The sequence below is a fragment of the Pygoscelis adeliae genome, unplaced genomic scaffold, assembly GCF_000699105.1.
Source record: "Pygoscelis adeliae isolate BGI_AS28 unplaced genomic scaffold, ASM69910v1 Scaffold242, whole genome shotgun sequence".
In the NCBI taxonomy this organism is placed as follows: domain Eukaryota; kingdom Metazoa; phylum Chordata; class Aves; order Sphenisciformes; family Spheniscidae; genus Pygoscelis; species Pygoscelis adeliae.
The window spans coordinates 2,960,222-2,982,462 of NW_008824369.1; the positions used below are offsets into that span (position 1 = coordinate 2,960,222).

The 22,241-nt window shown below is 42.1% G+C and overlaps 1 protein-coding gene across 1 annotated transcript in view; it reads right to left on the reverse strand.

Annotated features, from left to right (window-relative positions):
* MAD1L1 (MAD1 mitotic arrest deficient-like 1 (yeast)) overlaps nucleotides 1-22,241 on the reverse strand; it is a 382,016-nt gene that overhangs the window by 149,542 nt on the left and 210,233 nt on the right. Inside the window, exon 15 of the mRNA XM_009320026.1 lies at nucleotides 16,849-16,939. Coding sequence (XP_009318301.1) covers nucleotides 16,849-16,939 — 91 coding nt within the window. The remainder of the gene's footprint in view (nucleotides 1-16,848; nucleotides 16,940-22,241) is intronic.

The following is a 22,241-nucleotide window of genomic DNA, read 5'->3' on the forward strand; positions in this document are numbered from 1 at the left end:
AATTTCTTCACCAAAAGGGTTGTCAAGCATTGGAACAGGCTGCCCAGGGAAGTGGTGGAGTCACCATCCCTGGAGATACTTAAAAGACATGTAGACATGGTGCTTAGGGACATGGTTTAGTCTTGCACTAACCTAGTACTTGGCAGTGCTAGGTTAACAGTTGGACTCAATGACCTTAAAGGTCTTTTCCAACCCAAATGATTTTATGATTCTATCTCCTTCCTTATTGCCTGCCAGACCCAGTCGATGAAACTGGCCACATCCCCGAACCTTTCGGTGTTACCAGCCCCCCAGCTCTGCTGTAACACCATCTTCCTCTCACTGCTTCTGAGCTTTCTGTCCTACCTCTACACCTCATGAACATTTATGTGGGAGGTTTTCCTTTTCCAGAAATAAGCTTACTTGTTCACTTATTTAATAAATATTTGGTCAAGAGAGCCTGAGCCCTGGGTTTTTTGCTTATGAGAACCTTATTGCTGATCTAGACTTCTGTCAGGGATGGGTTTTGCTAGGGTGCTACAACAGTGTAGCGAGCATCACAGCAACTAGCCAACCTTTGTTTTCAGGAGACTACCAACTTGTTCCTGTGTCCCTGACACAGGATTGGAAGTGGGAAACTGCTCTTATTGTGTGTAGGTTGCTTTGCTGCACTTCCAGCCCCCATCTGGGCAGCTCCTGCTAGTCCAGATCACTCTCATCTCTGAAACAGTCATGTGAAAATAGAGTGTGTAACAGGCACCCTCAAAGAACAAGGTACTTGGAGGCAGAAGGTGGATTAAAATCCAGCTTTTAATATATTACTCCCTACAAGTGAGCTCTCAAGTGCTCATTCTCTAAGCTCTTGGGGAAGAACAGTAGCTGAAAAAACAGGGACACTGAAGAGTAACAGGGAAGTGGAGTAATGAGAGATTTGGCTGCTAGTGCTAAAATTTTAAAGACAAATTTTACTTACTTTCAAACAAGCAAAATATTTTCCAATTCTCTCTCAGGAAATGGGAACGTGCAGACAGACAGTGGACCCAAGGCTGTCTAAAATCTGATCTACAGTCTGGCTGCTGTGACATACTGCAAGGGATTTGCAACCTTCAGCCTTAGCTGGTCTCTCAAACATGCACAACCCTTTGAGCAGCTGTGACAGGCATCCCAAAAATCGCATCAGAAAGGGAGCTAGCATGAGGGGGAGAAGCCGGAACAAGAGGATGGAGATAGTTCCTATGCAAAGCACAAGTGAAGAGAGCTGAGAAGGCCCCTCCATAGGACCACACTGTTACTAGACATCAGCAGATCCCTCCTGGGATGAGCAAGAACACCAGCATGAGGTATGGGAAGATATTCCAGGCTCGATTTAAACACCTCCATCCATTGCTGTCACATCTACCAGAATCACCTGAAATCTCCATTTGTCACCTCCCTATTTTAAAACTAATCAATACGACTGCGGGACAGCAACTTTCTGTGCAAGTAGAAAACAAGATGGCCTAGAGCCCTTGGAAATTCTCCCTGCTCCCTACCAGCTTGATACCAACTCTGTTACTGTGTCTGCATCACGTACAGCCAGTGCTGTAACACGGCCTTAAACAATGCAGCAGCAGCGAGTACTTTGCTTCCAGCAGCTCAACAAGCCTTGAGCCGTGAGTAGAGAAAGAGCCCCCTCTGCTTGCTTCTCAACCGCTGTGAAAAGCGTGTGTACAGAGACTAAGCATTTAATGAAAGTACTCCTTTATTGAAGGAGTACGTGGGACGTAGGAGCTGGTAGCTATGTTATGAACCCATGTGTGTGTGTTGGGAGAGTACTGAAGGAGAGAACAACTGCTTGAGAAATAGAAAAAGATGCAGTCTGCAGACACACGCAGCACTCCAGCTGTAATTGGCTTCAAGTAATTCATAGTGGCCAGGTGGCTAAAAGCTAGAGAGGAAGAGGGATTGAGAGCATGCCACGCTCCACGAGCACACGCAGCAAAGTGCTATCCAACTGTCCAAACAAAGTTTTTAAGTGTTTGGCAAGAGAAGCTGGGAAGGAAGTTAGTAACTAACCAAGGAGAGTCACCAAGAGAGGGATGGAGGGCGGCACAAGTCCAACAGTGGAAGGAAAAGATGAGAAACAACTTCTGTGCCCCCTTGGCCCCACCAGTTTTTTTTCAGATGTGTAATTCCTATGGTAGATGACACAGTGGTTCAAGTGTCAGAGCCCATCTGAATCTTGTCACTACAACAGCCTATGCTGATGCTACTTCCAGAGGAGATAACACCACTGCAAATTAAATATCCTGGCACAGAAACGTTTTAAATTAATTCTGCCCTTTCCCTCATTCAGTACTCTTGCTAGTAACATACACATTAAAAATAGCTGAGGAGCCATGCACGCTTCTAAGACAAACCACAAGCCTTTGCATTAAGTTTTACTGACCTCGTATGTAAATCAGCCTGTAAAGACTAGTAGTCCATTATATACTATTCAATTACTACAGCAGGCATCCATCCTGTAACAGGTTCATAAACAGCTCAGAAAGACGACTGCTGTAGATTTCACTTAACTCCTTATCTATCTGCTTTAAACGGATTAAATGACTGTGTCATTAAAATGCTTGAAGTAAGCCTTTGATCATAAACTTCTCATCATTTTACAGTTATTGAATCTGATCCCTAATGAATCTTATTCTGCCATATTTCTCTGTCTTCTGTTACCAGCCTTGTTCCCCATTAGTCCTGGCTCCTCAGTCCTAATGTGACTGCTTTGTATGCCAGACCACTGCCTCCTTACAGACCTCGATCGTATCTGCTGATTGCCCAACCCAGAGGAATGGATGAAGTGCAGGAATTTCATTTGAGGTGGGGTCAGAAGGAGAGAGAATCCACAAAATACAAACCACACAAAACACTCTTTACATATTCACTGCACAGCTGCGTGACTGCAATTCCTTTCTGATGGCCTCTTCTTACAGCGACTGGAGGGCACCCGCACACTGCACACCAGAGCAGAGAGGGACAGTGTGCTCTCCCACTCTTTAGGGAAAAAATGTTTTTTATTTACATAGTAAAGAAGTGAGAGGAAAAAAAGCAGCACTGAGGGTCAGGGGATTTTCTGCCACAAAGCTCCATCAGATTTTATCGGCTGTAATGAAGGATGTGCCAAGCAGCGATCTGGATCTCTGCAGCGTGCAGAGGGGAAAGCCAAGCTTGTGCTACTGTGAGTGCCCCAACACAGACAGCACACAACAGACAACAGCCAACGTCTAAGGACGGCAAGGGGAAAGCCACTGCAGATCCTGGAAAAATATCACAAGCCTAGTCAGAAGCAACCAGTGAAAATGGAGGCAGACAAAATGTCAAATGACCTGGTCCATGAGCAAGTGGGGTTCCCAGTAGTCAAGGAGAACAAATGTTCACCCGTCTGCAACAACTGGTAGAGATGGGAGACCACAAGGGTTTCACTGAAGTAATTCTGTGTTCGAAGTTCTGCTCCAAACTCAATCAGACTACAAAACCAGTGGTGCTAAATCTAGCTTCTTGCACCAGTTTAGTCTTGTCAAAACAAAGGAACTTACTAGGGGTCTGCACAGAAGGGCTGGCTGGGGGGCTCTCCAAGCATTAGGGTAAAGATAACAAACAGGCAGGGGCTTTTGATGCATCAGATATTTATAAAAGTCTCTTTTAGAAGACGATATCAGTATTGGGTCTCCTGAATCCTTTTATTTTTCTCCTTAAGAAGACGACAACCATTTTCTGAAACACTTGAGAGAGGCTTTTTTTAGGGAAGTCCATTTTCATCAGGCACAACAGAAAGAGTACACCTTAGGAGTTCATTCAAAACAATGTCGAAGGATTCCATGGTGAGAGTAGCTTTTATCCTTCAGTAATCAGTAGACACAAAAGGGAAAACAAGGAGGTCCTTCTAGAAGCCATAGGAGAGAAGAAGTACCATGCAACGTTTCATGAGAACTGAATGCCTGTTTCAGTTGTGAACTCTACTGAAGTCACATGAAAGTGTTAAACCAAATGCTGAAAAAACACACATTTGATATGGAAGAGGCCTATTATGTCAACTTGCATAGTCTTTGCCAATGCAGCACACTGACTAATGTTAATCATTCTGCGTTCTAATTATCTTACCATTATAGCAATTTCCCTGATGATCATCCTTTTTTTTTTTTTCCTTTTGCTGTTGTTCAGTGTTTTTCAATGATGCAGGCTGTATGGCTTGGACCACCTCTTTGCCATCTGAGTGTTTCCAAAGAATATACCAAAGGGTGTGCTATTATCTCTCTCTCTCATTCCCTTGGCTTACCAGGACATACTTCGTACTTTTAAACAAAAGCATGTGAAAGAGGAGGACACTGCTTTGCTTCTGTCTCCTCACATGCTATGCACTGAAACAGACAGGCTGTGGAAACCTCCCCAGTGACCCAGTGCTAACCTCTCCTAGCACTTGCTCCGGCGACACGGAGCGTAGCAGTGTTGACTACGATGGGACAGCAGGAAACAGCACCCTTGCTATTGCCCAGATGGAGTGAGACTGCCTTAGTAATTGCAGTAGAGCAAGAATGGTTTTAATTTATTTTCTGCTTTACTCCAGAGAGAGAAAGAGGCCAGACTTACCCAGTGGCCTCATTCCTACCCCCAGAATGTGAACTACTTGCAGATTTCACAGTGAGTAGATAGAAGCAAAGACACAGACAAGTCCCTTGAACCAAGGATGCAATCAGTCCTTTCTGCCCCATCACCCTCACGTACATATAGTGACATTTTAATTAGCTTCCCCTATGTCTGACAGACATCCTGGGTCACAGAGAGAAACCACCTTTCTCTTCATACCCTCACAAAATTTGGGAGCTTTAAAAAAAAACAAACCCCAACAAAAAAAAGCGACCCCGTCCCCTCTTCCTTCCTACCCAAGCAATTCAATTACTTGCCAGACAGCACTAAGAATCCATTAGAGAAGAATATATTTTGCATTTGCTGTGGAAATCTCCTGGTGATCTTATCTGTCTCTCAGTTCAAGCTCAAAGCTCAATTGTTTTTTTTCTGCCAGTACGACAAGACTTCAAGCAGCACTGAAACCTTTTCAGATGGAGAGAGTCATCTCTTCATTTAGAATTTACAAGAATAAGAGAGATTTTATGGATAAACTGAAACAATAAGAGGAATGGCTATGGGGCAACCTACGGGATTCTGAAGGGTTTTGAGTTAACTGCTCCAAGCAGTGAATTCAACATTATCTTGATCTGACTGCCTAAAGAAATAAATACTTCAGAAGCAGCCTGGCCCAGTAACAAGTTTTCAAGCTATCATTGAGTAAATCGGCAGAAGGGCATCATCTCTAACTTTCACACATATCTAAAGGACTCAGACTATGTTTTTGATCCCCTGGAAGCATGCAACATCAGTAAAGAGCATTAAGTTGAACAGAATAGCCAAGAAGCTGAGATGGGGGGGATGAAAGGGTAGGCTCAGGAAGAATACACTGGTGAATTGACCAAGGTCTGTTTTGCAGTATGTCCAGTATTTTTTTTTTGTCTAGGATGCTTGAGAAAATGGACCACACAAAAATCTCCAGGTGCAGATGCAGATCTATCTTCTAAGCGGTTAGTGTCAACAGCAGCATCATACTCAGAAGACATCAGAGACCCTGGGAAAGCAGAAAAGCCAAAAGACATTGTACATTCAATCCCCAAATTACTCAGACCTAGAAGTTAGTATTTACGTGCCACCACAGCACAGCCACTAGGCAGCACCAGGGAAACTGTTTCATATGTTATACAATCACTATTCCTTCCCACCATCCACCTGAAGAGGACCCTAATGAATGTCTATGATATTGCCACCTCCTTCATTTCAACTTCCGTGAACCTTAAGGGAACAGTCTGACAACTGCCATGGTTGCAGCATGTCCAGGGAAGAACACCCAGCCCAAACCCTCCATCTGTTCTCCCTCCCAAGCAGTTATTTCCCTCTCTGTTCAGCCACCTTTACTATCCCTCTGACCACACTCCAGTCAGATTCTGCTGAAACAATCTGGGTGATGTTCCCTCTTTCACACCCATGTGTATCTCTCTCTCAAGTCACATCTACTTATAAATATAACTGAATGCATTCTAATAATTGTCTGCAAACATATATATAATATTAAATTCCCTGGTGTTGTATTTAAATGTTCAGGCTGCTCCACCATGATATTAACCATAAGAGCTCACACATATCTAATCACGCTTTTCCTTGCACACGGAACAGATCAACCTATGAGCAAGCCCTGACTCCTAGGGAAATAACCTCAAGGTCAGCAACTCCAGCTGTGAAGAATCTAGAGGGAAAGCAGTTCCACAGCTAAGCTCCCTTGCAGAGGCTGCCCTGCCAACAGCTTTTCACATCCCCCTACTCATAAAAATGAGAAAAAATCTGTAATTACTACTGATTGCAACTGTGGTAGTACTGCACAGAGAAGAAGGATGTATCCACTGGAAGACAACCAAAAATACACAAGAGGATCTCTGTGGAGCTCATCCTTGCTGCACAGCCTTCATGTTACTGGTTTTTCAAGGTTTTCATCTCACTAGAGCCAGAAGCACAATGAACCCCCTTTTCAAAAGCAACGTCTTTGTTCTGAAAGGTCACAATCTCGACTGAACATCTTATGTTGTGTCTAACACGCACAATAGTTTTCAGGGACTTTTTATTTCATTTTAAATGTCCTGCCAAAAATGCAAAGAAATAATACAGAAGCTGTGCCTGTTAAGATACATGGGGTTTAAATGTTGATCAGGGGAAGCAGCAGTGTTCCTGATGGAGCTGAACCCCATGCTTGGGTAAACACAGATGTGACGATCACCTGGGAACCCTCCCATCTGTATTTAACACAACTGCGCTTTACAGACACCACCGCTCCTTTATACACACAGCACCACCTCCTGTGGCACTACTGATTTTTAAAAAAAAGATACAAAGAAGATGCTCTTTCCACAGCATTTCACTTATCCTGCCATCCTGACTGTCTATCCTCAGTTAAAGAGAACAGCCCTTCTACCTAAATTAGGCATCGTTTTCCATTCTACTGTTACCTGTCTTTCAAATCCAGGTAGGAAAGCTGTCAAAACCAATTACTTTTTTCTGACTTGTCTGGATCTATGTCTCTATGTCAAACAACAGCAAATGGAAATTGAGGCAAATTTGGAAACTTAGACTGGGAAGAGATCGTGTCATGATCCGACTGCATTCAGGGTGCACTGGCAGAGATGCTCTGACATCGGGGTGTTACTTCTCCCTGCTTACACCCTTGGGTCTCCCCAGGCACATCACGAGCTCTGATCCCTAGCAAGCCTGGACTGCAGATCGAATTGCTCAATGCCAAGTGTTTGAGTGACAGAGGCACATCAAGTTTCCCTTCTACTATTTGATAAAATTCTTTAGGGGAAACCCATTTTCTTTATGTAGATCTCTGCCTCCAGGCATCAAATAGGTGGTAGGTCAGTCTGATCAAAGGGAAGGGTTCTGGGATATGTAAGATAACACATCAACATCTCACACGCTTGAATCCCTCTGACAGGTCACAAAGAAAACGTGTTTCTCTGGAGCGCACTGCCACCTCCATCAGAGGCTCAGCTCAGAGTATCTCCCCATTTTCTCACGTGTATTTTAACATCATTACAACTACTGCCCACTCTTCACTGTGACATGAAACAGGCAGATTCTCCTCTTCTCCCCATCACGCAAGCACACACACAAAAACTGGCTAAACCCTGACTTCATTTCTCTTCCATAATCTGGGTAACACATCCTGGTCTTCCGTCTCTTAGAGACGGTCTCGAGTTGTCCGCATACCAAGTAGTAGAGGAAAAATCCTGCACCGTGACCAGGGTCTCCTTATCAGAAGGATAAAACTTGAGGAATATTACTGAAAACTTTAACTTTACATAGACCACTGGCAAAAAGCCAAACCAAAAAGAAGAAGTGGCAAAGACAAGGACAGCATGAAACTGTGACCTATTACTTTGTTTTAATCAAAAATTTTAAAATAATTGGGTCATCAAACAAAGGCTGAAATGATAACAAGTAATGAAAAACTAAAAGCCAAATCTGGAGAGAGCTGTAACTTACGGACATGGTATTCATAGAAACCTGAGGAAAAGCACAAAGCTTCAGTAAACTAACCTTGCCGGGCGCTCTTTTCCCTATACAGGTCTAAACAACATTTTTGTTTTGCTTCTGTGACATCATAGCAGAATTCAAAGCAGCAGAAGAATAATAGAAAATGAAGAAAGAACAATTGAAAACTAATTCGTGCCATCAAATGACTACAGAGAAAAACCAGAAAACTATAAAGGGACAGTCACTCTTATCATTTCCTGAAACTTTTTCTTTGCTGTGACATAAATAAGATTAGAGGAGCTTAAAAGTGCAGTCTCTTTTTAAAATGGTTGTATCTGTCTCCTCAGCCTTGGCTTTCACCTGCAGGATGATTCTGGGGAATCAGTGAAACGCTCTTCTTGCACAGGAGCCTTCTGTAGTTGCTACTTACTACTACTACTTCATCAGCCAGCATTATCAGTTGGGTGGGGCATTTTACAAACACAACCGTGTGTCTGAGCATGTAATTGTAGCTGAAATTACTCATTTTCTTACACCCTTGCTCTTTTGATCATACAAGAACATTAACAGAGCAGTGTCTCTGTCACCGTACTTCCATTCATGAAAGTGGTACACACGCAGAGACTATCCCCAGATTTAGTGGTTTAGTGACACCCCCCCACACACACAACCAAGTCTTGCACGACTTTTAAAACCTCACCATTCATTCTGCAATACTTCTTCAGAAAAGAAAGGCTTGTTTCAAGCCAGCTTTCTTGTACCACCACAGGACTTCAAGAATTTCTTGGTGTTTGTCCCCTGCAGAATACATATACTCTAGGAGCAACCTCCTCCTCAGTGTAGCAGCATCCTCATCTGCATTTTGTGCTTGTCACCAATTTTTCTACTCTAGCATGGATGCCACCTTTTAAAGTTCGTGCTTCACGTCTACTGGTACAGCGACCTTTTCCAGCGGGACATTTCCCCTGCCCGCTCTGAGCTCTCCGTGCTGCTGCTCAGATATTGACACTTAGCGCACTGACCTTTCCCTGTTTCAGAGCTGTTCAGGAAATCCAGTGCTCACCTTTCTTCCCCTTCTGCTCATCTAATGAGCTGTGTGATGCCACACAACTGCTGATATTTTCAGGGATAGTGGCAGAAGTACATTAATGAATTTATTATGGATTTTTGTGTTAAATGTATTATGCAAATGTTAATCAGTTTCTGCAGAACTTCGAGAAAGGTGCTGCATGAAATAAACAATACAGTGTTAGCTCTGGCAGTAAAATTTATAGACCTTCAGGTGTTTAATATTCAATGTGCAAATTCCTTAAAAAAAATTTTTTTAAAGGGCATGTTGGTAAAATTTCCCTGCACAAATGTGAATCTACGCACTCCTGGTCCCTGATGTTAACAAACATTAGCAAGTCTGTACTGTGCATGTCCTTGTTTTATTCAACATCCACCTTGCACATCACATTTATCAGGGCCACTGAGACCAAGAAACAGCTTCTCCTTGAACCACCTAATGACAAATCTACAATCTGATTACATGTTTATACTTCTCCTCTCTGCTCCTACAGAAAGTTTCCAATTCCTGTTAATTCTAATAAATGCTATGTATTCAGAATTAACATGTACAAATATTTGCATAGTCCCAGCTAATTCAGTGTCATGTAGTCCTCAAGGCTTGGAGCACAACAGGTTCTACACCCCTTCCGTTTTACACCGGTTCTAGGACTTTCTGCAGTACCTAATCCACATGGCACAAGATACACGATGTTTTCTCCCAAATAACACATATAATCCTTTTAGCACAATTTATAAGCACATTATAGGGGAAGTTCTTTTCCCTCGCATTCGTTTGGGTAGCACTTTAGCATATACCCTTAGCAGTTCACTGTGAACACTAGAGATACCCACACAGCAAAGCAGTTTGACCATAGTTTAACCTAACTAGCTCAAGCAATAATTGAAGTGAAGGTGTAACAGCAGAGGTTTTTGCTCATGCTAACCACCAGAGTACGTGCTCGGTGACTCCACGGTGTTTCTCTAACCCTGGCATGTTACTGCCTGTGCCATACCACTTGCAGTGCTATCGTTACCCACGGTACCAGATTCACTTGGTCCCTGCTGCAATCACAGACAACTTACTGTGTGCTTATTCTCCAATGTTCTATGCAATCATCACATACCTCTGATCTGTCATAAATGGATACCCACAATGTCTAGGTTATATGCTTACAGTGAGTGATAGAGGCATTTAGGTCATGGGGAGACTCCTGGAAGTGTAAAGGTAGCTGCAAATACCTGAAAATACCTTTGCAGTGAGGCCAAGAATTAGGAATGCCAATCCCTGAGTGAAATGCCTGTGCTGCACTTGCGCTATTGGGTCAATAATTAATAGAAATGGTATAAATTTAACCAAGGCAACATAGATGTTTATCACATATGTTTTTCATTGGTGTTTTGAGCAAAACTGTGGAGTGACCCCCCAGAGTGGTCTCTGCCAATATACACCTGAGCAGATACACGCTTCCTTACATCAGTGAAAACTTGCCACAGCCTGTGAAATTTAAAAGTTATAATCTTTGCCTGTAAAAGATGAGCTTATTGCTGACAAAAGTCCAGGAGTCTGTGGAAAGGATCACAAATCGCTCTGTTCCCCACCCACTCCCACATGCTCCCATGAAACTCAGTGTACTGGATGAGCCGGGCAATACAATACGATACGATACGACCTTCTGCAGACCTGGACCTGCACTTCTCTGCTTAGTTCATCTTCTTTTTACTGGGTCTCCTGCTGTATGTTCTCAGCTATTCTATCTCGTAATTAAATCCCTCGGAAACACACAAATTTGTTCCTATGCCTTGCCAAAAGCTATAACTGACCGAAGAGATGCCAAGTCATTTGCCCAAACCCATTTAAAGAAGACCAGCCTTTTTTTTTTTTTTTTTTTTTTTTAAAAAAAGGGCTGAACTTGACCACCTGAGGTTTTCAGTGAGGACCAGCTGTGCCACAGAGGCTAATGTGGACCACAGCACGCACAGATGAAGGAAAAAGGACAGGAAGTTTGTGAAAGGGAAAGCATGGAGGTAATCCAGGAAGAAGACTCGTGAGCATTTGACAGGTCAATTAGGGAACCTTGAAAGGTTGACAGTGTCCCTTTAAGTTTTATAACAGTGTAAATGATTCATTCATCATTCTTCACTGGTCACATAATGAACAGTTAGACTGTTAAATGACCTCAACTTCGCCTTGGGCTCTTAACTCCAAGCTAGTTACTGCCTGGCCGCCAAAGTCCTAACTATAAAATGAGTCATTAATGCTTAAACAGGAGAAACGTTCCCTGTCCACCACACAGAGGAATCTGTGCTTGGGGTACAGCTCCCAGATGTTTTGTTAGTCCCTCAAAACACAGCGCTAGGACAAGAGGGAGACTAGCCCAACCACCAAGGTTCCAAAGATAAGGGAAAAAAGAAACATGAGAGCACTCTGGATGCCCCAGCACCTTCACCATCCATGGACATTTGACTCCTGGAGAACTTAATACAGCAGACAGCAGCCACCTGCTCTGCCTGCAGAGCCTCCTGCTTTGGTGGACCAACCACCACAAGTCCATGCTAGCTTAGGCAGGCCAATTAAAATGACCTAAAGTAGACAAATAGGACAAATCTTCAGACACCCACTCTATTTGTATCTAAATTTACCTATGATATCAGCTACTCTTACTAAAAAAAAGGATAATATTTCTGCTTGCAGAACTTGCATATTCTTATCTTCAAATCATTACAGCTACAACACAACTACCACCGGTTTATGCTTTAATTTGTGCAAAAATAATCAATTTAAAGCCTGGAAGAAAACAAGATTTAATTTAACCAGATTAATATCTTAAATCATAAAATAGTCGATAACGATAGCAAAGTTAAACATTTCGAAAGGAACTACTACACATGCATTAATGAACACCTCCAAACACATTAATAAAGTCATGTCAGCATGACCTCATTAGTATGTTTAGTATGTTTTCCTCAGGCAGCTCCTTCGTGGACACTGTAATAGGGAATTCAGTCCCTTCTATTCTAACAGCAAAATTTAGTGTAAATACAAACTTCTGGCTGGGGAAAGTCTTCTGATGACTGTCCCCATACCACATAGCTAGTCAACTGTTTTCAAGCTCTTTGAGATAATGGGCAAAAATAAATTATTTCAATATGTATGAATAATACTGCATTTTTATGCGTGTTGCTGTTATATTCCTGACCAGCAGAAAGGCTAAACACAACTAGTTATTACTGTGACCAAAGGCATCACACTGAAAGTTGATCAGTTTAGAGTTTGTGCCAAACCATGAACCTTTCACACACAGTCAGACTACCCTTGTAGGGTCTCACCTAGTCCCTGAGATCCTCTCCCAGCTTTCTGTGACCCTGTTCAGGTTTCCTTGACTGCCAGCATCCACAGGTGATTCCTTTTACTCAGAAACGAGCAAGAAAATACAGACTCCTTCCATTTAGCCTCATAAATGCACATGCTCAAAGGGATTAGGCTGCTAGCTTGGCTCTGGGACTAGAGGCGATTTTCAAGCCCAAACACATCTCAGTGTAAAAAACATCTCCCTTTTATCTGTACAGACCCACTTATCAGAACTTTAACTGGAGTCTCATTTTTCTCACCAATCAGCTGTGAACTAATTACGAGGACTTCTAACTAGTCCTGCTCCCCCTCCAAGCATATGGATCCAATTAAGTCAAACTGCAGCTGATTTTAATCAATCTTCCTTGAAGCAGCCAAACTTGAAGAATCTCTTCTCCTTCAGCTCGAAGAGTAGAGGAGAGCAGGAAAAGCAGGAGTAGTATTTGCATAAGGAACACTTCACATCCGCTTGGTTGCCTGTAAACACAAGGCTCCTAGCAGTAAGAAATGCTAATTGAACACTCCTCACAAGTCTTTCCTCCCACTTTATCCGAAAAGCACTGATTTGATCAGTCTCTTTTGTTCCTGGCATCCAGTTGCAGTTTTCCACCAGCAGCTTGGGAAGATGGTCCAGATCATTTCAGGTAACTAAACAAACCAAACCTTTCACTGACATCTCAGCAAGCCTGCCCACCGTAGGCCAAGCAGTAACAGCGCATTTGTTTTCCTGGAAGCCTTTCTTGCTTCATCGACAGAAAGAAGGGTAGCGGAGAGGAGATAAAATTGTCTGGTTAAACCCACTTTTTTCATGTATTATTTGAATCCCTCTCCTGAGCCACAGTTCAAATGTTTTTCTTAAGATAATGTCCTGGGTGATGAGGAGGCACCCTCAGCAGGGTGTCATTTCTCCACGGTTCCAACATTTCTTGTGTCTTTGTAATCTGAGGTTTTTATTAGCAGTAAAGACCTGACCAGTGAGTAATATCCATGCTAAAGTCTTTATACCAGTGAAGGAAAAATCAATGCAGCCTGCAGCTAGGTGTCAAGAGCCAAGGGGTTTTGGAAGAAGGGGTGTGTGGAGATGGAAAGCACCTTCAGCCATAATTCAAGCTGTCCCCACACAAGCACAGAATACAAAGAGATGTCAGATGTTATATACACTGCTGCAGATAGCTATCGGTATCTCAGTTTCTTTAGTTGCTAATAATGAGCTCAGGGAGCGTGAATCACACACCTAACACAAAAGTACCTTTCCACGTGTTTGCTTGCCCTCTGGCCAGTCCATCAGAGTCCTGTAGTTCACAGAGTGGGCTATTATTATCAGCAGCCAAAGCAGAAATGAGCAAAATTCATGTGCCAATACTCGGATTCAAAAGGATGCGAGAGGCGGCAAACATTTTTGAAACTTTACTCCTTTCCACACATCGATACAGTCAAACATTGACGTTTTTAATTACCAAATATTAGCCGTATCTCCCTAATTTCATTCACCACACACAGCTTTGTGAACTCAATAGACTTCAGTCCAGTGTAAAGCAGTCAAAGCCTTAATTTTACATCCTGCTTCATCCTCTTCCAAATTCACAACTTCAATACACCCCTTCTACGTATCTTTCATTCGGTAGATACAATTCCAGAAAGTCAGAGGTTTTATTTTAAAAAAGAAGGAAGTGCAAATAAAGATTTGTCAGAAATCGCCCTCATCCTACCTTGTTTAATGTCACCCCCTACTTTCTCTTACACCTTTATTTGATTTGATGCCATGCTTTTCCTATGTTTGTAATTTCAATCATCTTTCTGTTCAGTAAAATTTTCTTGCTATTTCTGTATATAAAGTTTGTCTTGTTTTTTTTCCCTTTGTGATAAAGAGACATTATTTTAACCCATCATTTCCCAGTGATTTCTTTCAGAGATGAGAATAAATAACATGTCAAACCAGCAACATTTCAGTGACCTTATCTGAGTGTATAACAATATTTTCAGCGTATTTGCTCAGCACTGATAGAAGAAGTGAATTTCTAAGCTAAGCCTTAACTTAGTGGGTTCTCACTGTAAGGAACCTTCTTCAAATGTATTTATAAAAAAAGTCATTCTAAGCTTGGCCTGTCAAGATATTTGATTCTAAAGGTGAATAAAAAATGGGAAGGCTGATGTTTTGCCCTCTGAGGAGTTCTGAAATCTTGACCATTCAGGTGGGCACACACTGATCAATACTGACATTTTAGCATTCAGCTTACATATTCCTATATTTATGCTTTCTTCTCTTCTACTCCTCTTTCGGAGAAGCTGCTTTTGGCATCTACTCCTCTAAGACATAAGTAAAGTGAGAAGCTAAGGAAAGGGGGAGCTACCTCCTGTTAAATAAAGAATTAAAGCCATGTCCTCAGCCTTGGCAAAGCAGATGTAAGAGCATGATTACCTTAATTCAGCTCACTAACTAGCCTTTTGGGCGACTGGCAGATTTCTCTTTCCTAGACCTGCTAAGCCAAATGACCACCTTCCTTCTCTTTTTCCACACCTACATGTTACCTCACCCTTCCCATAGAATTTTTACTCTGCTCTATCTGCAGGTTGTTCCTCGCTCCCTCCGCAAAGCCCTGACCTGCCCAATACTGCATTCAAACAGCGAGCACCATTAATGAGATCGGTCATGGGGATCCTGTGACGAGCTTTCAAAGCCTTTTTGGTGAACAGTACCACTGTTATTGTAGAGTAGCTTTACCACAGTATGAAGGTCCCATCTTGTTCCTATCACCACATTACTCTTCCATACTGTGAAAGCTCAAGCTATCCAAATGGTAGCTGCTGATGATCTCCTTTACTAAGGACCAGAAGGGAGATAATTAGCAAGACTACACTGAAGACTTTGGACCTTTCCTCTTTGAATGTGCAATTTAAAAAGCTTGGTGTTTTAGCATCTCAAGAGCTGTATGAGCAAACAAAGCAGAGCATCTCGAGACATCACAAAGAAAGTGGGGAATTTGTCTGGTCAGGCCTTCTTGGAAAGCCAGCAGCCATTGTAAGACAACGTTGGCAGATTAAATGTGACCTGCGTGAGTCGTAGTCTGCTCTGAAACCAAAGCTGCTGTTGTGTTTGCTGGAGACGTAAGCATCCAAACACCAGCCCAAAGCTTTCATCTCCTTCTGATGACTGAAACCCAATTAAAGGAGAGCCGCGTGACAGGTTTCACACTAAACATGGCTCAGCAGCTCTTAGCTCCCTGCTTTATCAAAGCTGTCACTTCCCCTGTCTCTAGGAATTGATAATTAAAAAAAAAGATTTGATTTGCCTCTAATAGGTGTCAAGAGAAAATCAATGGTCTGCCTGAAATCTGGGTAATTTCAAACCTGCAGGTTTTCTACCATGAAGTAATTTACACGAAAATGGAAAAAAAAAGGAGAGAGAAAGAAAGAAAAATTAAGAGAATGAAGTGTTACAATGCCGAATCATTCAGCGTATCAGAGAGAACAGAAGGGAGAGAGAACACTCTTCATAGCAGGATCGGCTTTGATTAAACAAGTCTCAGGTTCTTGTTTGCTCCAACACCTTTCAAACAGGAAACACTATAAAAGCTTAAAGGAACTCCCGTGCCCCTCCTCTGCACAGGAAAGCTGTTCCCAGAATGAGAACTGGCTGAATAGACGGTCCACTCAACTGCTGCGCATGCCCTTGCCCTCCTTCAAGGAGGGTGAGACTTCACTGATCTACCCAGAGTAAAAAGCTAAAGACCTTCTGCCCTATAGGACAGCAGGAAAAGGTAAAACAGCCACAGTAGCACAGCAAAAGAAACATACCCTTTCGTCCTTCTGACTCCACACCTTCTGCCTCTCTGTGTCTGCGAGCTGGAGATGCTGCCATGTCATCTTTTCAACAGCACTGATGCTTCCTGGCTTGGAAAACTACTACCTAATGAGGCCACAAATTGGTGGTCTCTGTCTCCATCACTGATAGCAGCAGTGGAATCTTCAGTAGAAATGGAGCTCAAATTTTCCTGTCAGCTCCATGCTGTTAAGCCCTGCCTACACTCCTGCTTTGGCATGAATTTGGAGACAGACAACTTATGGTAGTGGAGTTATTTAAAATGGAACAGTTTTTAAGGCTCCAGGAAGAAAAAGAAGAGGTTCTAGGCAAAGGCATCAAAAAAGACAACTGCATTTGTGTGATTGCATCTGACATCAAAACACTCCAATAACACAGTCAGCGATACAGGTGTGTTGGTGCAGTTTGCACAGACTTCCAAAAAATGCCTTGCCCAGATTGAGGGAAGTGAAGTTGCGTGCTGTGAGCATTCTGGCACATCTGTTAGAACAGCTATGGCGAACGGACCACGTGAGGCTCTCCAGCCGCTCTGGACCTCCACATTTCCTACCTGCAGAGTTAGCTTCTCCAGTTTCATTTCCAGAGATCTGTTCTCCTCTTCCAGCTTGCTGCGTTCAGCTTCCAGCTCCTCAATTTTCAGCCTGGACAAGAAGGAAAAGTTAATAGACACCATGTCCCTCAACAGTCCCACTGCAAATAAACAATCACAAGCAGTATCAGATTATTCCTGTATTCAGTACCACAAAGCTACGCTACTGAGGCAGTTAAAACATATGACTAGAAGATACAAGTCGTATGATGAAAATGTAATTTGTAAAAATATATTAAAAGTATACAACTTGAATATAAAGCAAATCCAACTTAGATACTTCCTGAAGCACAGACTGAGTCTAGACCATCATGTTTAAAAACCACCAACAGCTAAAATCTCCACGAGTGCATCAAATCTCTTTTTGATCCCATTTATACTTTTGGCCTTCACAACACTCCTTGGCAGTAAGTTCCACAATTTAATGATATGTTGTATGAAAAATTAGTTCATTTTGTTTTATATTTCACATGTGATTATTTCACTGAGTGCTTCTTAGTTCTGCTACGAAAAGTTGTGAATAATTGTACCATACTCCCCTCTCCATACCATTTTACAGGCCTCCTCTATTATTTCCTGAAGAATCTCAATTTAGTCTTTCCTCACATCAAGGATTTTCCATATTTCTGCTCATCTTTATTGCCCTTCCTTGTTCTTCTTTAAGTTTTATATAGACCTTCTGCTATGAGAAAAGCTAGAACTACAAACAGCGCTCAGATGTATTCAGTGGTATAATAAGGCTTTCTGTTTTGTTCTCGGCTTCTTTTCTAATAATTCCTAGTATTCTGTTTGTCTTTTTAACTATGGAACACTTACCTGATATTTTTAGAAAACTGTTCATAATAACGTAAGATCTCTTTCTTGAGTGATAACAGCTCATTTAGAGCCCACTATTGTGGGAGTAAAAGTAAAGGTGTTTTTTCTTATGCACATGGGTTTTGCAATTATTGACGTACAACTTCATTTCCCATCTCAAACAGCATCGTAAGATTCTTCTGAAACTCTGAACAGTCTGATAAGATGAATAATTTCACATCAAATTCTGTCACCTCACTACTCATGAACTCCTCTGTGTTGGACAACAAGTTCCCAATAAAAAACATTCTCGGACCTAGTGGAAAACCCTTGGTATTGTGGAAACAACGTTTATTCTTTGATTTTCCATCCTTTAACTTTGTATTACATAAGCGAGTTAATGGAAGAAAAATGCATCAAGCTTTACAAAGTGGGAAGACATTATATTATCTCTGGCTCAGGAAATCCTGGAGACAAGGCACTAGAAGCTAGGGGAGCGTTCTGGCAAAGTACCCCAGTAGCTTTGCCCTATTTGCACGGTCATCCACCACCGGCCATCCCTGCAGACAGTACACTGGGACAACCAGCCCTCTGCTGGATTAATAAGAACATAAAAATCACAAAGAACCTTCTTTCTTATTCCATCAGAGTAAAGTTTATTTGTGACCTTTGGCTCAAAGCTTTTTGAAAGGTTAAATATATTTTATCAACCATATCAGCCTTAGCCAAATGATCATTGAATCCTTCAGAGAACTCTATCAAACTTGTTGGGCAGAAGATATTATTATAAAATGTTTGATATAACATTTCTGCTTGCATTTAAATACAGAGTACAAAAACCTTAATGCTGCCTCAAGAACCTCACCTTTCACGTGTTAACTTCCTAGGACTAACTATGCAACTAATGCATATTAACAACGATCTTTACATTCAAATTTCTCAGGATCCTTTTCCAGAGTATTTTTAAAAAAGTAATGATCTTGCTTGATAATACACACTTTTAAATGATCTAAATTAAGCTGAAAATCCTGGCACCGTGACAATAAACAATGCACTCATCTGCCAGTATCCCAAAATTATGCAACAGAAATTTCAGGTACAACGAAGAAGTTGTCTCTCCTATTCATTGGGCAAAAGTTACAAACTTTTCCACAGAAGCTGCTTGATCTACAACATGTTCAGCACAGAAATGTCTCCTCTACAAATATGCAGCTTGAATTGCTTAAATTATTTGTAAGCCCGACCCCTGCTGGTAATTTTCAGATATTATAAAGTATCATCTTTTTTCACTCTTGGAAGCTTCTAAAATGCTGAGGAGCAGCTTTTAGCATTGTCTAGGCCATTAAAAAAGATCATCGATAATTTCCAGAAGAGACACAAAGCTAGCGGGGATGGAGGATGCTGAAGAAGCGGGAGACTGAAAAGGTCGGAAAAAAATGGAAATTGAAAATGGAATTAATGCTTTTATCGGTGTGTTTCTAAATGGATGCAGAACAGGCCACAAGAGCAGCAACATTTTTCTCTGAGGAACAGCAGCACAGCAGCTACTGAAAGGGCAGAGCCAGACACAGGACTCTCACCAGTACTTTTTCCATACTTGACATGCTGAATTTTAACTTAGAACACATTTCTCCCCATCCAGCCTCCCAAATAAGCTGGGATGTTGCCGTTATCTGCCTGCAGAACTTCTCTCCATGTGGAGGTTTAAGCTCAGGCCTCTTAGACGCCCTCTAAAAATCATTCACAGCAGTCACCAGAAAACACGTCACAAAGCGAGCTGTAACAAGGGTAGGTTTAAGTCATTATATTTTTATGCTATTTCACCTGCAATTTTCAGATTTAATAATTTGTTCGTGCCCTTCGTGCCTCACCAAGGAAAGAGCGGTGATTCAAAGCCCGAGGTGTTTGCAGTCAGGCAGCGGACTACCCAGACTGCGTATTTTGCGACCGGCAGCATGCACAAGAGCACCTGCAAGTGTGGCTGAAGTTCACAGCCTCTTCCCCATGAGCGTGCCCTTGGGCTCATCCCTCAGATGCCTGCTCCCTCTCAATATCCCAGCTATTGGGGTATCATTGGGGTATCCTCCTTTCCAGACACAGCGTGGGGCTTCCTGCTGTGCACCTGGGGGGAAGATCAGCCCACCGAGGTGCAGGGAGCTCCCCTCCACGCTGCCTCAGCTCTGCTCTCCTTCAGAGACAAAACTTGCTGCTTCCTCTGCGCTGAGGACCAGGAAACATTGCTGTAACCTCTTTGTACCAGAGAGGTTTTTAGGACTGACTAGCACTTTCACTACCTATCCCTCTTCTAACCTATTTTTAACACTGCTAAGTGTCCTGGATCTGCAGTGGGAAAGCATTAAGAACCATTAGCAAACAGTTTGTGCTATTCTAGCTTTGCTTTCCAGCCCTGGGGAACTCTTCCCAATGGCAAAGAAAGAGAAGCAAGGGAAATCCTATCTATATATAAACACAGCGAAGCATTTGCAGCTGGTGGTTAAGATACGGCAGTCAAATATTGAAAAATATTTACTTACTTGGCACTTCAATTTTTTCATTTACGTAAATTCAGGTACAGGGCCAACTGTGTACTGCTTTTGGATGCACCAGCATCCACAAAGGCAGCCCTTAGTCTGCATGCACCTTGTGCTCTCTCTGTCCAGGGACATCTGCGCAAGATATGTGATGCTATTTTATCACCAATTTGCATGCCTCAACTTGTTACATATGGGAGTTACTTTCAGGTAGGGAGAACAATCCAAGATAAATTCATGTGAGAACCACAAAAAGCAGAGTACAGAAACATCTGGGTACAGCACAACCATCTATCAACTTAATGTTTGGCCTGGAATGAATGCTGGTGCCCATTTTAAACGCAGCCTTGAGGCACGAGGAAACAAGAAACATCAGTTACTTTCTGAAATACTGACACCATTCTTAAGTTTTGTGATATGGGGAAAAATCATTTGGATTAATTTCTGGAAAATTTACCAACAACTTCTCCATACAGGGGTTTGAAAACATGAAAATATTTAAACCCTGGCAAAGATCTCTTCGCATTTCTGGAAGACTTTTCCTGCATCAGATGAAGGCAGCTTAATCCAGAGCCGAAGGCTCCACAGGCACAAGGTAAATTCAGGTCTTCTCCGCAGCCTTTCATAAGATCAAATTTAGTGCAAGAATAAAGATTCATTGGCATTTGCTCAGACTTGTGGCTTTTCCCACTTTTGAAAACTGAGCTTTATATTGCCTCCACTGCATGTTTCACTGTCCCAAATTAGAAGAGGGAACAAGAAAAAAAAACCTACAGCCTCAGGTCTCCTGAAATAACACTTGTGAGAATCAGGAGACATCCCACCATGTGCATTCAGTCTATCTAAAAAGTGCTTAGATGGTGAGCGATGGCTGCTAGAAAGGCCAGGCTGCTTCTATTTTAGATAGGAAGAAGGAGGGAATGTTTGATTTTCAACAGCGTCTAGGCACTTCCAAAAGCCTCTTTCAGTCCAGAGCTTTTCAGTGGAGTTAACCAGTGACAACTCCCCACCATCACCCCTTTATCTTTCTTTTATTTGTTTTTAATGTTCTCAGATGTGTTATGTGATTGCCTGTAGAGCAGCATGGGTATTGACGATGATGACATGTCTCATAGAGGCCCCATCTGCGAAGAGGACATGGCCATGTGGAAAAGCTATTGCTGAACAGGAAACTACTGAATGGAGCAGAAAATGTATGTGTTGGGAAGACGCTGTTAAGGGATCCAGATGGCATTGAGATGGTCTTAGGAGCAAAGCAGACAGAATTCCAGCAAGTGTGACTAATAGGCATTGGCAAGGACATGAATTTCTTTTGAATTACTGTAACTCTACCCAGTCACTAAATCCACAGAAAACATTTAGGATTTACTGGGGTTGCAGGTCGACAGCAGAAAGAAAGAAGTTCAGATTTGTTCCAGCTGAAAAAGTCTTTCAGCTGTTGCCACTTAAGTCTTTAATGAAGTTCTTTTTAAATATATTACTTTTATTTATAGGTTCTGAAATACTAGCTCTGCACAGTTTTCACCTTCCTTCTAAAATGTGCTAACGCCTAAATGCTCTCTGCTTTGCTATACCCCACAGTGCATGAACTCAACAGTTTGCAGTTTGACCACTTTTTCTTTTCATAAGGTCTGCAGAATATAAACAAATATGATTTCAGAGGGAGCAGCAAGAAGTGTGAGAAATGACAGCATTAGCACCAGCTTTTATTGTCTCTTCAGAAACGATGATGCCGGTAGAGAGTTTCACATTTAAAGTTATAAAAGGTCTGACGAAAGAGCACTTTGTTCTCAAGAGAAGGAGGGAAAACTGATAAAGTCTTTCAAGTTTCTCGCTGAAAATTTACTTTCCATACTAAAGAAAAATGAGACAAAAGATATATTTTTAAAAGCTCTCATTCACTCACAGGAGGTGAATATAGATTCAAGGGATTAATACGGATTTTTTTTCTCCTTTATGTCTCTCCTGCTTTTGTTTTCGGAAGTTAGCTTCTAACCACAGGGTGTATATGGAAATGCCTGGAGGCTC